Below are 16,924 nucleotides of genomic sequence, written 5' to 3' on the forward strand. Positions count from 1 at the left end.
CCCCCCCCCCCCAACCCCCCCCCCCCCACACACACCCTTCCAATAGTTTAAGTGGCCTCACTGCCTCTAGAATTATAGTCTCAGCACTGTGCTTCCTGGGACTGAGGGTCCCAGAGCCCAATTATTTGATTTCGTCTTTCAGCCTCCTCGCGGGCTTGGGCTCCACAGAGGCCCACACCACAGCGTGTGACTGGCTGAGTGGCCACTAAGAAGCTTCCTTTCTTTAATTAAATAAACAACTCCCCTAAGGAAGCCACAACGCCAAAGGAGTGCTTGGGTTTTGGATGGAAATAGGAGGAACTGGTCCCGCTCAAAGCCTCTGCCGCCCAGCCCTCAGGAAATAACAAGGTGCACCCTCAGGGGCTTGTGCTATTAGCCCTGTGTCTGAAACCAACTTGCTCGGTGTTTGTAGGAGAGAATCCCAAATCCTTACATCAAGTCCAGACTGTGGGTCAGAAAAGGGGCTCCAAGAGGGAGGGAGGGAAGAAAGCGGCTGGCAAACAAGGGCAGCGGTGAGAGCGGACGTGGTGTCAGGTGCTTCTGTATCTGCAGCTCCTGGCCTGTAGTCATCCTGTTGTCAATCCCTGTTCTCGCTTTGTCGCTGCCCTGGAGCTGTGAGCTCCTGGAGAGCAGGACTGTTGGGTCTGACTCCGCTCGCTGATCTCCAGCACAGGATCCATTGTTCGCACCCAGGAAAGGCTTGTGGGTTGAAAGGCAAGAGGAAGTGAGGTCAAGCACTAGGCGAGGCGCTGAGAGGGGAACACGTGGCAACGGCTAAGTCCCTGCCCCAGATGCAGAGCCACTTGCCAGGGAGACAAACAAGTTGCTGACGGGTCTTTGATTTTCCCATAAGGATGGAGAATGACGTATGTATGGGGGGCAGGGAGCCGCAAATATTTTTAAGCTTCAATTTTAATTTTTTCCTTATTGTGAGAAAGATCATAGTTACAGGAATGCATACAAGTCTATGTACTGTTTGAAGAATAATAAATGGACACCTGTAGTCACCACCGAGGTCATGAGATAAAGTCCTGGAAGCTCCCCACGTGCCTCCCGATCACATCTCCGTCCTCTTCCCAAAAAGTCATCACAAGCCTGACCTTTCTGATAGCCATGTCCTTGCTTTTGATCATTTTATCACCTATGTATAGATCCCTCACCAATGTCACCTAGCTTTGCTTGTTTTTAACGTAACGTAAATTGAATCACACAGTATGCCTATGCTTTGGAGACTTGCTTCTTTCCCGCAACTTTGCCTGATTTAATCCATGTTTTTACATGTTTTCTCATTTCCGTAGTATTGCACTATATGACTATGCCACACACTTTTTTTTTAACTTTATGAAGATGGAACATTTTCTTTTACACATAGAGCTAAGACTTCACATCAAATGTATTTAGGACGTCACTACCTGGTTTCCTCGGGCACCTTCGCTTGTCTAAAACTCACCTGCTCGTCTGTTCCCCTGGCACTTGCTGCTTCTCCTGTGTGCCTCTCGTGTAGCGGAACCACCTGGTGCTCAAGCCAGAAACGCGGGTGTCCCTCTGAGTCTTTCTCCGTCAGGCCCCCCAGTATCCAGGCACCAGGTCTGTGACGGCCTCCTTTCCATTCCTCGGGCTGCCTCCTCTCCCTCCTGCTGCCTGCGTTAAAGCAGGAGTTTATGCCGCGACGCATGTATCCATCCACCGCCAATGGACTTTTGCAATTTTTCCAGTCGGGCTGTTACAAACAGTGATTCTATAAACATTTGTTGTATCTATTTTCAGGGGTAGCCCAATGTTTTGTTTTGAGAACTCATGCTACCACTGGAATCAGTGAAGTCCCTAGTGTTGTGAAATAGAAACTAGTTTGCCCAAACAAGATAGACCAGAGTTTTAGAAAATCATTGTTTCTCGAAGTGACCCACATCAGTATCATCTACAGAATCTGTTAAATGTGCCGTTTAGAAGACCCAGCCCACACACCTACCAAATGGGAGCTTCTGGAGATGAAGCCCCAAAAAGTTGCATTAAGCAAGCTTGCTACCCCCTCCTCCCTTCCCATGCGTCTTACATGGATACCCAAGCCTCTACTTTCCATGGATGTGACATATGTGATGGGACAAATCTCAGCGTTTGGCATGTTAGGAACTTTTGAGAGAGAGGAAGGGGTAGTGTGCCTTCCTGCCCAGGAAATCGGCTCCCTCCCGACTCCCTGCTGTAGGTCCCAGCTTCGGGTTTACAGCCCTCCCCCTCATTTTGCTGCAGGGCCCTCACCTCTGCCCTATTCCTTCCCACCCTGCTCCAGAACACTCACAAGTCTCGCTTTAGCTAACTGCATAGTCTTTCCATGACCCTTCAAAATACCTGACCTAAACAGGGAACCTAGTTTTTGTTGCTGTTGTTTTAAATAGACTTTATTTTTTAGAGCAGTCTTAGGTTCACAGCAAAACTGAGCATCGAGTTTTCATATACCCGTCTCCAAACACGCACAACCTCTCCCACATCAACATCTCCCATAAGAGTTGTACATTTGTTTGAACATCAACCTATCATAATCACAGAAAGTCCAGCTTCTGTGGGTCTTGACAAATGTATGACAGGTGTCCACCATTGCAAGAGAGGTTTTACTACCATAAAAATCCTGTTAAACCCATTCTTTCCACTCCCCCCGCCCCCCACACCTGATCTTTTTACTGTCTCCATGGTTTTCCTTTTCCCAGAATGTCATTTAGTGTGTAGCCTTTGCAGATTGGCTTCTTTCAGCCAGCATTTAAGTTTCCTTCATCTTTCCATGGCTTAATAATCTCATTTCTTTGAGCACTAAATAATATTCTCTTGTCTGGATGCTTGTCCAACTAATGCAGGGCATCTTGGTTGCATCCAAGCTTTGGCAATTATGAAGAAAGCTCTTATAAACATCCGTACGCAGGTTGTGTGGGCGTGTTTCCAGCTCCTTTGGGTAAATGCCAAGGAGTGCAATTCCTGGATCAGAGTAAGAGTTTAATTTTGTAAGAACGTGCCCAACTGCCTTCTTAAGTGGCTATCATTTTGTGCGCCCGTCAGCAAAGAATGGATGCTCCTATTGCTCCGCATCCTCACCAGCATTTGGTACTGTCAGTTCTTTGTATTTTGGCTGTTTTAATAGGTGTGGAGGGGCATCACATTGCTGTTTTAATTTAGGCACCTAGTTTTTTAATTACTCGCTTTTATTTTATTGATTTGAGACAGAGACATTGATTTGTTGTTCCACTTGTTTACACATTCATTGATTGATTCTTATGTGCCCTGACCAGGGATCAAACCCATAACCTTGATGTATGGGAAGGACACTCTAACCAACTGAGCTACCCAGCCAGGGCTGAACTGCTCACTTTTTTGGTGTCTTATGTTTTAAAATTTCGCACAGCAAGTTATAAGCAGGCAAAACTTTATTATCAAAAATGGTCCTACTTACAAATGTTCCTTAAGACTAACTTTCTCTTTTTTCCTTTTAAATATAGATAAATGCGGAGGGGACACCAGAGGAAGTTTTTCTTCAACTCTGCACAGCTATTGACTCTATTTTCTGAAGACAAAATGCATGTATGTTAAGGAGAGTGAAGACAGAGAAATATATTAAAAGGTCTATACCTTAATTACGTTTCAGGTTAAACCTTTTGTGTCCCCTTCCAATCCCAACATTGCTGTTTGCTCCCCAGCTTGGCCCATCGGAGGCGTCTGGAAACCATGCATGGTGTATTTGCTATCACCCAGCCTCTTCGTGATCCAGACAGCTGTCCACTCACAGCACGCACACCTTCCTATCATACAGGCTGCACCTCAGAGCAGAGTTCATGGACAGCAGTGCAGTGCCAGTCTGTCAGCTGTGCCCTCAGGACTTGTTAGAGTCTGATCATTTGGTTCTCCTCTCATCAAATAGGGAGTTAGCACCCCTAAATTCCCCACTGTATCTTCCTCCCCCCAAGTTGCCTGATGAAGTCCCTGAATTTGAGGGGGGGAAGGAGGTTTGCAAGCTGGGGCATCTTCCTCTGGTAACTGTAGCTCAGAGCCAGAGAGATTAGGTTGACATGCCAATTATTAGAAATCTGATTCAATTTGAAAAACATAAAAAATGTGAAACTGTACAATTTTTCCAAGACAGCGAAACCCAGACTAGTCACCAATAACATGTCTCTACTCATTTTTATGAAACTGGCTACTTGGAATACTGTCACAGTGGCGAAGAGCACTAACTGGAGAAAACTGGCCTCTCCTGTACCTGGTGGTGCATTCTGGCAATCATACATTAATACCAATGACTAAACGTAATTTAAAAGCGTGAGGTGGTTTATTATTGCATCCACTGGACTAATGTCAACTTACAGTTTTGATTTTAAATGATCACCTATTTATTTAATACTGTTGCCAAACAAGTAAGAATTACAGTAACAGTAATAAAACTGATGTGGGTGGGAGGAGCATGTCAGCACACAATGTTTAACAGATCTCGATGCTATATTTGTTTCAGAATGGCCTTTTTGAGGGGTTTGCCAACCTTATCATACCCAAATGTAAAATTGTTTCCTCGCATCAAACCAGTGAAGTTTGGGTTCTCTGTTGTGTTATTGTTGCCAGAATCAGAGCTTCTCATGCAGTCTACTGGAATAAATGCACCTTCTTCTACCAGTGGTTCTCAACCTTCCTAATGCCGCGACCCTTTAATACAGTTCCTCATGTTGTGGTGACCCCCAACCATAAAATTATTTTCGTTGCTACTTCATAACTGTAATTTTGCTACTGTTATGAATCGTAATGTAAATATCTGATATGCAGGATGTATTTTCATTGTTCGCGACCCACAGGTTGAGAACCGCTGCAAGTCAGTCACGACCAAAAGACCCTGGTTTCAATTTGCATGATTTTTTTTCCTCTTCGATGGTTGTGCCAATAAGAATCCATTTCTGGGGCAAAGCTGTATTTTTAAAGTCGTCTTTTTTTTTTTTTTTTGAAATGGATATGTACAAATAAAGTAAATGGAACACAGGATAACACTTTTTTTTCTATTTATTTGCAACTCGCGTCATTCTGGAAAGCATTTGAAGCCTTATTCAACAGAATTAGCAGCAAACACAGTAAGAGCTGAGATGTATGATATGCTCATATGATTTTCATTTTGGCCATAGATCAGCTTTGAGCAATTACAGAAAGAACTCTCAGTATATTCACGATACATGGTAATTTTCGTTATTTCCTTTTGCTCTAGCAGTCATTCTTAAACAGAAATGTCAGTGTTTGCTAAAGAAGAAATCCAATTTCTTTGGTTACAATTATGCCTCTATTAACACAAAGAGGGGCCTGTTCCTTCCACTCACACAGTTGTCAAATACTTTAATACTACCCCAAGCTGCCACACACTTGATAGGGGAGCACACGGAGTATTTGAGCAAATTAGAAAAAGACAGTCACAGGGTGAAAATGATCAGTTGTGCCAGAACACACAAAATGACTCTTTGTAGGGAGGAACATTCTTTAAACACGTACCGCGGTGTTGGCAAACGCAGTCCACGCCCACCACAGCTCTGGCAGCCTGGGGAGGGGAGAGGGAGGGAGGCAACAGGGCAGCGGACTGCAAGTCAGCAGGGTACATGGCTTTGCCCCTGAAGAGTACCTAGAGGTGCAAATCAAGTCTCCTGCAGAGCTACAAAACACACTACTGATCTGCATGGCCTTTAAGTCATAGGATTTGAAAGCAGGAAAGGACAGTGGAGATCTCTGCCTAGTAGGAGAGCCTGTGTGTACGCAGAAAACCTCAGAAACACGGTCCAACTCCTTTACAATGGCCGGCATGCCGGCGTCACCTCATCTGGCCCCGTGCCTCTCAACCCGCCAATCACCTCTCCCCCCTTGCTCGCTTGGCCAAATCTAAAGCCCACTTAATATTGCCTAGACAAGCCAAGCTCTACTGGCAGGGCCTTGTTGCCATCCTCCTGCCTGTCCCTCCACAACATCTGCAGGGCCAATTCCCTCGCCCCATGAGGTGTCTGTTCCAGCCTTCCCTTGTCATTGAGGCGCTTTTTCACTAGTCCATCTAAAATGACAGAATGGTCCCCATTCTTCCACGGTTTTTCTTCAAACATTATTTTTCTTCACAGCATTTATATCTGCCTGGAACCATACTTTTTATTGCTGGTCTTCTGCATTAGACCGATAAGCTCTGTGACAGCAAGCTTTGTATCCTCAGTCCCGCACAAAGCAGTGATTATTGAAGGCTGACATTTAATCCTCTAAACCTGCGGTTTCTCAACTACACAGTAGATATCATAAAATTAGCGACCACACAGAGGTGTTAAGAGGATTGAACAGCTTAAAAATACATGTAAGTTACTTACTAGTTCCCAGTGCTCAATACAAGGTGGTTCTCTGGCAACAGTTACCGAGGGCCTCACTTCCACAATTGGGCCTCGTACCCGGAATTCCACTCTAGTGCCCCTTCTGTTACATCAGTCTAAAGCCATGGCTGAGATGAAGATACATGCCTAACTGGGCCCCAAAGAGGACCAAAGTCTTCTCAGCCACCAAGGTAACATCCTCCACATAAGACAGGACACAATTCCTCAGTCCCCTCAGAGCCCAGTAAAGATCTCCCCAGGCAAGTCCTCCACGGTGCCACACTGCTCAGACATAGGGGGCGTCTCTTAGAGAAAAAATGTAGCTCACTAAAACATGGGTCATATTATCAAAAATATTTATTGAGAATCTAAGAACCAGACCAAGGAATAGACAGACATGGATGGTCTCTGTCCTCACAGAGCTAAATGTAGAACCACTGTCAAAAACCCACTGAATGAGCTGCATGAACTGTGAAGAAAAAAATGTAATCCTTTTTGTGGGCTCATTCAACAGAAGCGTATGTTTCACCCAGTGAGAAATAACAACAGCCCCGGCCGGTGTGGCTCAGTTGGTTGGGTGCTGTCCCGACACTGAAAGGTTGTGTTCAACTCCCCATTAGGGCACATGCATGGGTTTCGGGCTCGATCCCTGGTAGGGGGCGTGCAGGAGGCAGTCGATGGATGTTCTGCTCTCACACTGATGTCTTCTCTCTCTCTCCCCCTCTCCTTTCCTCTTTCTGAAAATCAATAAAAATATTTTTTAAAAAGATATAAAAATAAGTACTTTACAGCCTAAAAGGACAATGCCTCCATAAACTTGTGTGCACCTAGAACAATGGTCTTCCAACTTTGCTATCCACAGTAAAAAATAACTTATGTAGCATGCTATGTTATATCTATAACTAAAAAAGACATTTCACAAAATGCTTATCTACTATACGTAATGTACTATTTTCTCTATTTCTTTCTTTTTTTAAAGGTTCCTCAAACTTCAGTAAATTATGTTCAGAAATGGACAAGGCATACTATTAGGTTAAGCAAGAGGCGCCAAACATGCATGGAAACAAATGCTGCCTGAGGCAGGAGACGCCAAGTCCTAATCCCAACTTTGTCAGCGGTTCTCAACCTGTGGGTCGCAGCCCCTTTGGTGGTCGAACGACCCTTTCACAGGGGTCGCCTAAGACCATCCTGCATATCAGAAATTTACATTATGATTCATAACAGTAGCAACATTACAGTTATGAAGTAGCAATGAAAATAATTTTATGGTTGGGTCACATGAGGAACTGCATTTAAAGGGCCAGAAGGTTGAGAACCACTGGCTTAAATCTTATGGCCATGTTTGCTGCCAAATTGGAATATGTAAATCCTATGTATGTGTGTCTTTCTAATTCATCATGGCAGACCATCTCATCTCAGTGCTTCTGCCTCATCCACAGATAATGCTTCTCCAATCTGTGCTATAAACCTGGATACGTGCTCAGGTTTGTACTGTACTCTAGGAACCATGACACACCAGGAAAAAGACTGAAAAGCAACCCCTGCACATCTCCACCTCCACCACCTCAGTGGCAAACAAAGCAATGAGGCAGACACTGACTCTGGAGCAACCCGTTTATGTTAAAATCCAAGCATCTCACTTTACTCACTGTATGATCTTGGGAAAGTTTATTTAAGCTCTCTGGCTAGATTTCCTCATATGAAAACAGAATAAATGAACCTGCTTCATAAGGTTGTGAAAATTAAAACTGTTACTATATGCTTGCTTGGCACATAGTAAGCACTGTATCAGTGTTTGCTATTATTATTAGTGCACATCACACCAACCAAAACCTCCTCTGCCTAAACCATAATGCACTGGTTTTAGGTGTCACTAAAAGTTCCTTCTGTTCTTATCAAATACTTGAGCACATTATTTCAGGAAACGCTACATCTAACCTACTGATTACTACTTAATAAGCAATGCTTTAACTAGTAGGTCTCTGTTGCCTCTTATAGCCAACACTTCTTTGTAGGAGACGGAAGGCCTATTTGCAAATATGACAGCTCTGCCCATTCTTGCAGTCCTCAAATTAAAGCAGTAACAGCACATTACCACTCCTACTACTGTTCTGGGCCTTTTAAAGCTAAGAGGACTATTTGCTTGGAGCTGAAAAAAATGCAAAACTAATACATCTTTGCTCAAGCAGAAAATAATCCTCTTTGCACTCAAAATTCTCAAAAATATTTCCCCTTGAAAAATACATTTAAGTAGCTTTTATTTGTCTACTAGAGGCCTGGTGCACAGGATTTGTGCACTGGTGGGGGGCATGGCCTGCAGGGATCAGCTCATTGTGGGAGCACTGCTCATCCCAGTCAGCTGAGCGGCTATGGACCCACCCTTTGAGCGGCTGCTCCCACTGTGGTAGCAGCTGCTCATCTCGGTCAGCTGAGCAGTGCTCCCACTGTGGGAGCGCACTGACCACCAGGGGGCAGCTCCTGCATTGAGCATCTGCCCCCTGGTGGTCAGTGCACATCATAGCAACTGGTCGACCAGTCGCTGGGCTTTTATTATATAGGATCTGTTGTTTATTCTGTGTACATAACAACTATACCATTCATAGCCCTCTTCCAAAGCATACTTCATACTTTATGGGATTTTTGAATGGTTCTCCAGAACTAATTGGTATTATTTCTATACAAATACAGAATTTACAGAGGTCACCACCCAGGGGTACTGTCTTGCTACAGGTTGATGATAGATCTTCTGGCATATTCACTTAACATCTAGTATCAAAATGCCGAGGAATCTAATGATCCCCCTTTTCTTCTCCCAACTAGTAATTCCAGGGTGAATGTTAAGCTCAACTCCATTTCCTCTCCAATACAATATATTTTATCAACATCATCAGTAATCTTTAATTAATATATTATGTTAAAATTCTCATATTTCTATATTTAAAATTATATTACTTTTCTGAATTAAAAACATTCAGGGTATGGTTTTAGTACCCTACAATGTGTTAAAAGAGGCCTAGTAAATAATGTTCCCTTGATTTAAAATTAGAAAAAACAGGAGACTCTCACAATTGGGTCAGTATAATTCTTAATCTTAGAATATATATACTGTCTTTTCTAACAATCAATAATAATTTCCATGGAATACAGGGTTTTTCAAAAGCCACCTATTTAAATTAAATACATGGGGGCTTATTTTCATCAAAAAGAATGAGTAAAATTTTCCACCTGTTTAGTTTTCATATCTAAATAAAACTGCCTTTTTCTTTAGCCATAGTATGTGTTCTTTTGTACCTAGTTTATTATTTAGTGCTTCGGCACCATCTTTTACAGAGCTTCTCAAGTTCACTTTTGTTTCCATAATAAAGTCCTTACTCTTTTGAAAGGACAGGTAAAGCAAACTCTTGAGGAAAAAAAATCCAAAATCTAACCAAAGGAAGTCACAACAAGCATTCTATAATATAAACAGACAGTATCCACATAGTTTATTTCTCACAGTTCTCCTGACAAGTGAACATTATTCAAGAACATACTGTATACACAGATAAGAAGAAACATACAAAATGTCGTAAATGATGCACAACAAAATCCAGCAGTATAAAAGAATGCATGTGAACCCTTGCTCACTGCGCAGACTAAATTTAATCACTTGTTTAAATAGTAATAAAAATACAATCTTTTATGGATCTTGTGCAGACTACAAAAGAGGGAATTATTACCATATATATGATCTTTATATTAGGCAGTTTTCTTTGATGAGTTGTACTGACAACTCCAAATACAGAGGCAGAGGCTGTGTATTTTAAAGGAATTAATGTTGTGAATTAAAGACTTTACACAGTTACTACCACTGGCACTTTTCACCATAGTTTGTACACATCACATGATCATCTTATATAACATTACATTTAAAAAATATATCTGAGTGACCATTTTATAACATTCACACACCATGAGCTGGTTAAGGAAGCGATGTGGCAGCTGCCTCCTGTAGTGCTTCGTGTTGGTAAGGACAGTTCATTGTGGTTAAAAGAAATTAGACATCAATATGGTTAAGCAGCTCCAATTTACTAACGGCCGTCAGGGGCCACCACTGGGGCGGGGAGTTCTTTTAAAGTGTATATTCTAGAAGCAAACACCTTCATTGGTTAAAACTTTGTCTACAGAAGTCAGTTTCTGTGCTGAAGACTATTTTCACAAAACTGAAAGCTACTAAACTGTTTTAATATAAATACTTCGTCTTCTCATTACCGTATTTATGACCAAGTTCTTCGAAACCTTTGGAATTGACTCACGTTTTAATGTGTGCTCTCATTTCCATCTCACCTATTTAAGTGCCACCTCAGAGACTGGAAGGTGGGGGTGAGAGACTCACCAAGGAAACCCTTTGCTCACCAGGAATGTTCAGCTGCTGAGCAGCGATCTGGAGCCACACGGTGCAGAGCTGGACTGGACGAGAACACTCAGGAAGCTGTCATGCTGTGAGTGTCATTCAGGGAAAGCAGAGAACCTTTCCAAACTGTGCACATAACTCACAATGAGACCATTGCTATGTGTTGAAGAGGACTAGTATACGGTGTTCTCTCCCATGTCATCTGTTGGCTGGAAAGTAGTTTGGGTCAAGGTAATTATAACTGGTGCCCTGGGACACACAGTAGTCTCTGTCTAAAAATGTCTCTGACCTATACACAGGTTCTAACTGGTGATCTTCTTTGTGAATATCTGTTTCATGTAGGCTGTAAAGAAAAACACACACGCACACACATTATTACATGGCAGTGAATGCATTTTAATCTAGATATTACAGAACTTCCTCACAGCTTGACCGGGTTATACCCATTAATCTATCCAAATCTCTAATGGAAAGTTATACTTGAGAAATATAATAATTAAGGGAAACTTCTTTATTGCCTTAGAACAATAAAATTTCATCCACCAGATGTGGTGACTTTCTAAGTCAGCGGTTCTCAACCTGTGGGTCGCGACCCCTTTGGTGGTCGAACGACCCTTTCACAGGGGTCGCCTAAGACCATCCTGTATATCAGATATTTACATTACGATTCATAACAGTAGCAACATTACAGTTATGAAGTAGCAACGAAAATAATTTTATGGTTGGGTCACAACATGAGGAACTGTATTTAAAAGGCCAAAAGGTTGAGAACCACTGTTCTAAGTAGTCTGGAAAGCAAATTCACTAGTTGCTGAAAGCTCTTGTCAAAATTGAAGATGTACAATGTAGAAAACACTTACCAGTCTGAACAAGAATCACAGAAATCCAAAGACATTTCTGAAGGACAATCCTGGCAATGCCACCGAACACCCTGGATAGGCTCTATGCCACAGTTATCACACTGTCAGAGATTCAGAGAGAAAAGGCATTAAACTACATTGTTCCAAAACCTTTTCTCTGCTGGAAAAACACATGGTATGCACACAGACATCTCCTCCCCTCTCCCCACGCACTGGACAGCGGTACAATTTCTAGCACTAACTGAAATCCCACCCATTTAAGACCAAGTATAGGTGGGCAAGAGGAACATTATAAGAAACTAACTTTAATATGTTTTAATTTATTTTTTAAAATTTTAAGTAAACTACCTACAAACTTGGCTGTGTGATTAGTAATTATTCATCACCAGGGTACAATGACTGTGATCACGAACCACTCCCTTAACCCTGCGGTTAAACTTTACAAATATGTTACAGAACTATTTAACACACTATCGGACCTAAATTACCAGGCAAACTCAAAATCCTCTCCGACTCTTATTTTACTGAATTCCTCTCCAAGCCCGAAGGCTCCTATGACCAATAACCATCTGAAGGGAAGGAAGACCAGGCTCCTTCTCCATGTGGTGGACGTGGAAGCCCTCAGTGAGAAATCAAAGTAAATCTCATTTCTAGTTTCTTTGATCATCAGGCCACCCAGAATGGCTGACAGCCAACAAGCCACAACTGGGTCTTGCAGCAAAATTATGAGAAGTGAAAAGTTCCCTCTGAAAGGTTAGAGCTGTCAATTTGGAAAATCCCTAAAAGAAAAAGCAGGGTCACTGAAGGATCAAGAGGAAAAGTCTTTTTACACAGCCTGGCTAATGGCCAGGCCAGAAACCCAGAGGTATAAAAATTTTGTTTTAAATTTCAGTGTGTCAGTCACAGCATACATCAGTATTTTCATGTAGACCACTACAGCAAGTCAATAGTTCATGGTCTCATCACTTCTTCCAATCCCATCAAGTACAGTCAATTCTAATGCCTCAAGTGTTCTCAAATCTGTCAATCTCTATTCCACAGCCACCAGGCAAATTCAAGAAATTCTCATCTTTTGTCTAAATTACCAAAAGAAAAATCCCCAACCCAGTCCCCCTGCCTCCAGCCTTCCTTTCTTCATACCCATTCTCCATACTAAGAACAGAATGATCTTTTTCTCCTTCACTTAATTTTTTCCAATTACATAAATACATTATTGTTAAAAAAATTAACAACACAGTATTCAGAAATTAAGAGTTATCCACTCTAAACCCGCCTTTGTAAAGATGACCAAAAACCTTTCTGAAATGCAAATTTCATATTACTTTCGGCTGAAAATGCTTCAGTGGTTCCACAATCCTTTAGGACAATTTAAATTCCTTACCAAGATTTCCAAGGCACCTCAATAGCCTCTCACTGTTCTCCAATATGCAACCTAGTCATACTCAACCATTTTACTTTTTTAACTTCTCTAAATTCCTCGAGATGAAAACAGAGTAAGGACAGAAACTGAGTCTATCTTATTTACTGTTGAATCTCTAGCACTTAGCCTAGTGCCTGAAACATAATTGGGTATTTCAAAATTCTGTGGAATGCTAAATGTATTTCTACTAGCTTCTGAAAAAGTAGCAAAGATAATTAAATGTGAAAGAAAACAAATTTCTGATTCATGAACAGCAGCAAAAAAAGAGAAACAGTTCCATGGGTGCATGGATAAAGAAAATGTCACACACACACACACACACACACACACACACACACACACACTGGAGTATTGTTCAGTCATAACGCAGAAGAAAATTCTGTCATTTGTGACAACATGGATTAAACATTATGCATACTGAAATAAGCCAGACAGTGAAAGACAAATGCTGTATGATCTCACTGATAGGTGGAAACTTAAAACAGTCAAACTCAGAGAAGAAGAGAGTAGAACAGGGATGGGGGATGGGAATAGGAAAAATGGTACAATGTTGGTGAAAGGGCACAAACTTTCAATTATAAGACAAGTAAGTTCTGAAAAGCTAATATACAGCCTTGTGACTATAGTTAATAATTTTAAAATATGCAGTACTCAAAATTGCTAAGAGAGTATATCTTGTGTGTCATCGCCACACACAAAAAATGGTAACTGTGTGAGATGATACGACTTTTATTTATCAATTATATCTCAGTAAAACTGGAAGGTAAAAAAGAGAAATAGGTAGACAAAAACTTATTTCACATTTTACCTCAAAGTACAGAAACCTGTATGTTTGCCTTTGGCACACTACTTTGTGTAAATGAACAGGTTGAGAACTAAACTTACTAACTTTTACCTGTATGCTTGGAATTTGTGGCGTTTAAAACTCCGAAACCATCTTAAATATCTCTTATTACCCTTTCAAAAATTAAACAAATAGTAAGATTAAGTAGAATTTACCTTGAAGCCCAAGTGTTGTACAAATCCACTTTCAGCTTGCATTTGCTGAAGTTTCTGCTTCTTTAACTTTTTAAACTGTAATAGTTCCTTATATTCAGGTAAATTCCTATACATAATAGGAATACTTTCCTCATCCTATTGAAATCACAAAACATAAAACAAAAAAATGTTAGTCTGATAATTAAAATAATTGTAAGAAATAGTGATATATTTTCTATCAAGATTTTTCACTTTTAGGATACCTTTCCTTTTAGAAAACTAGCAGTACAGAAAATAGTGTTGCTATTAGCAATATTTCAGACTAAAACTTTCAGAGGGCTCCTTAATGCATACTACTGAACTGTAGTGTGCCACCTCATATGTAGGTACCAGGGGAGCAGGGCATGACTGCTACCCGTCACACACTAATGCAGGCGCCACATCCCGACACATTGGTGGCTACTTGACAGCCCAGATAATCTACTTCTCCCTGATCAGCGGAAGCTCCTCTTCTTCAATCTAACAGATTTTATGCTTCCTCTGGTAAATATGACATTTTCTTAACAGCAAGCAAACCAATCTCTGCTTTGCTTTCTGCTCTCTACTCCCAATGATCAAGGCAGTACATTCATCTCTTACTCAAGGGGATGAAATAAGGTACAAAGATGATTACTTAAAATAGAGTATAAAAGAAATGAGTAATAAAAACTATATAAAATATGAAGTTGAAGTTGATAAGTGAGTCAGTGCTTCTTATCTTCCCAATTTATTTGGGCTCTGTCACCCAGAGCCCATTTCTTTCCTTTGCTACCTCATGACTGATCCATGGTCACTAATTTCCACACGTGCCTAAAAGCATACCCAATTCACCAATACGCGCCATGTTTCATCAATTCCCGGTCCTGGACCAGGCAACCCTTGTCCCTCTCTTCCCTCCTTCTCTCCATGTTAGGAGGTATTATTAAACTACAATGTGTATTTTACAACAAGGAAATTGGCTTTTATAGAAATTATAACAGTAGCCCATGATCAAATAGCTTTGCAGAGTCTGATGAATTTGAACACGATTTGTCTGATTCTTTAATTCCCTACATATTCAGCAGCCAAAGCCTACATAAAAGAGTTACCCTTAATTTTTCACTGTCTCATATCTAATCTAACAAATCTTGTCACTACTTAACACTTTCTAATCTCTCTCTCAAATTGGTCCTCTATAGTACCCACTCCTTTCTCTATCCCCACCATTACTTAACATCTCTGAAATGGCTTCCTGACTGTCTACAGCATCAGGTCCAAAGTATGTAGCTGGATAAAAGATTCTCTACAGTCTCACACTTCATCTACCTTATCTCCCACTATCTTTCATCCATTTCAAATTCTTGTCAAAGATATTAAAATAGCTACTGCCTTCCTATGTCACCACTAAGACAACATAAGTAATCTACTAAATAAGTAACACTAATAAATATGATATGACCTAAATAATGTAGTGAGAAATTTTATGACAAAATTTATTGAATGCAGATGTTTTAAACAAATACAAAGAGTACAAACACTGCTAAATATATGTGAGGGGGTGTGTGTGTGTTCGTGTGCATTATGGAATATTATTCAGCCTTAAAAAAGAAAATTATGACATATTACAAGATAAATGAACCTTGAAGACATTATGCTAAGTGATATAAGATCTCCACCTGTGAAACTGTTCAATTTATGAATTAAACTTTATCACAGGTATGCACATACAAACAAACAGTGTTTATAGGGTTTGGAGCTATCCGTGGTTTCAGGCACCCACTGGGGGAAGAAGGGATGTCTTAGAATACAGTGGGGCCTTGACTTACAAGGGTCCCGACTAACGAGTTTTTCGAGATACGAGCCGTCTCTCGGCCGATTTTTTGCTTTGAGTTGTGAGCTAAAATTCGGGTTACGAGCCAGCTTCAGATACCCCACCGCTAGTTGGTGCAGCGAACGTCATAGTGAATGCCACAACATCAGCCCAGCATCACGTCTCACTCGTTCACTTTTTGATTTGACATACGAGTAATTTGAGTTACGAACTCCGTCACGGAACAAATTAAACTCGTAAGTCAAGGCCCCACTGTATATCCTCTGAGGATAAGAGGGGACAGGGGATGGCTATTTTAAAATAATCAGGATGATTTGAACTGGTGCTCATATAAAAATAAATAAAATCAACCAAACAAAGTTAAGCCTACTATAAAAATGTGTGCACTCGGGGGGGGGGGGGGTCCCCTCAGCCAGCCTGTGCCCTCTCACAGTCTGGGACCCCTCGGGAGATGACCACCTGCTGGCTTAGGCCCGCTCCCCGGGGGATTGGGCCTAAGCTGGCAATCAGACATCCCTCTGGCAGCCCAGCAGCCCTCGGGGGATGTCCACTTGCCAGCAGGGAGCAGGCCTAGCTGCAGTCGGACATCCTTAGCACTGCTGAGGAGGTGGGAAAGGCTCCCACCACCACCGCTGTACTGGCAGCCGTCAGCCTGGCTTGTGGCTGAGCAGAGCTCCCCATGTGAGAGCGCCCTGACCACCAGAGGGCAGCTCCTGCATTGAGCATCTGCCCCCTGGTGGTCAGTGTGTGTCATAGTGACCAGTCATTCCCAGTCATTCTGCTGTTCGAGTCAGTTTGCATATTACCCTTTTATTATATAGGATAGAGGCCTGGTGCATGGGTGGGGGCCGGCTGGTTTGCCCTGAAGGGTGTCCCGGATCAGGGTGGGGGTCCCCCTGGGGTGCCTGGCCAGCTTGGGTGAGGAGCTGATAGCTGTTTGCAGGCTGGTCACACCCCCTTCAAGGTGGGGGTCCCCACTGGGGTGCCTGGCCAGCCTGGGTGAGGGGTTGACAGCTGTTTGCAGGTTGGCCACACCGCATTTAGGGTGGGGGGGGTCCCCACTGGGGTGCCTGGCCA

General features: G+C 42.0%; 2 protein-coding genes across 8 annotated transcripts in view; one reads left to right on the top strand and one right to left on the bottom strand.

The window, feature by feature from the left end:
• The window catches only part of AK5 (adenylate kinase 5), a 199,510-nt gene extending 195,116 nt beyond the window's left edge, over positions 1-4,394 (top strand). Inside the window, exon 12 of the mRNA XM_014544328.1 lies at positions 3,483-4,394. Within this exon, the coding sequence (XP_014399814.1) occupies positions 3,483-3,551 (69 nt within the window). The 3' untranslated portion in view covers positions 3,552-4,394. The remainder of the gene's footprint in view (positions 1-3,482) is intronic.
• Positions 4,395-9,802: 5,408 nt separating this feature from the next.
• ZZZ3 (zinc finger, ZZ-type containing 3) overlaps positions 9,803-16,924 on the bottom strand; it is a 104,871-nt gene continuing 97,749 nt past the window's right edge. For 6 of the 7 annotated variants that reach the window (XM_005871930.2, XM_014544361.1, XM_005871931.2 and 3 more), the window contains 3 exons: positions 14,020-14,154; positions 11,601-11,701; positions 9,803-11,083 (listed from right to left, as the gene is read on the bottom strand). In XM_005871930.2, coding sequence (XP_005871992.1) covers positions 10,939-11,083; positions 11,601-11,701; positions 14,020-14,154 — 381 coding nt within the window. In that variant the 3' untranslated portion in view covers positions 9,803-10,938. The remainder of the gene's footprint in view (positions 11,084-11,600; positions 11,702-14,019; positions 14,155-16,924) is intronic. The other variant, XM_014544360.1, reaches the window with a different exon arrangement.

Source organism: Myotis brandtii, unplaced genomic scaffold, assembly GCF_000412655.1.
Source record: "Myotis brandtii unplaced genomic scaffold, ASM41265v1 scaffold36, whole genome shotgun sequence".
NCBI classification, from domain to species: Eukaryota; Metazoa; Chordata; class Mammalia; order Chiroptera; family Vespertilionidae; genus Myotis; species Myotis brandtii.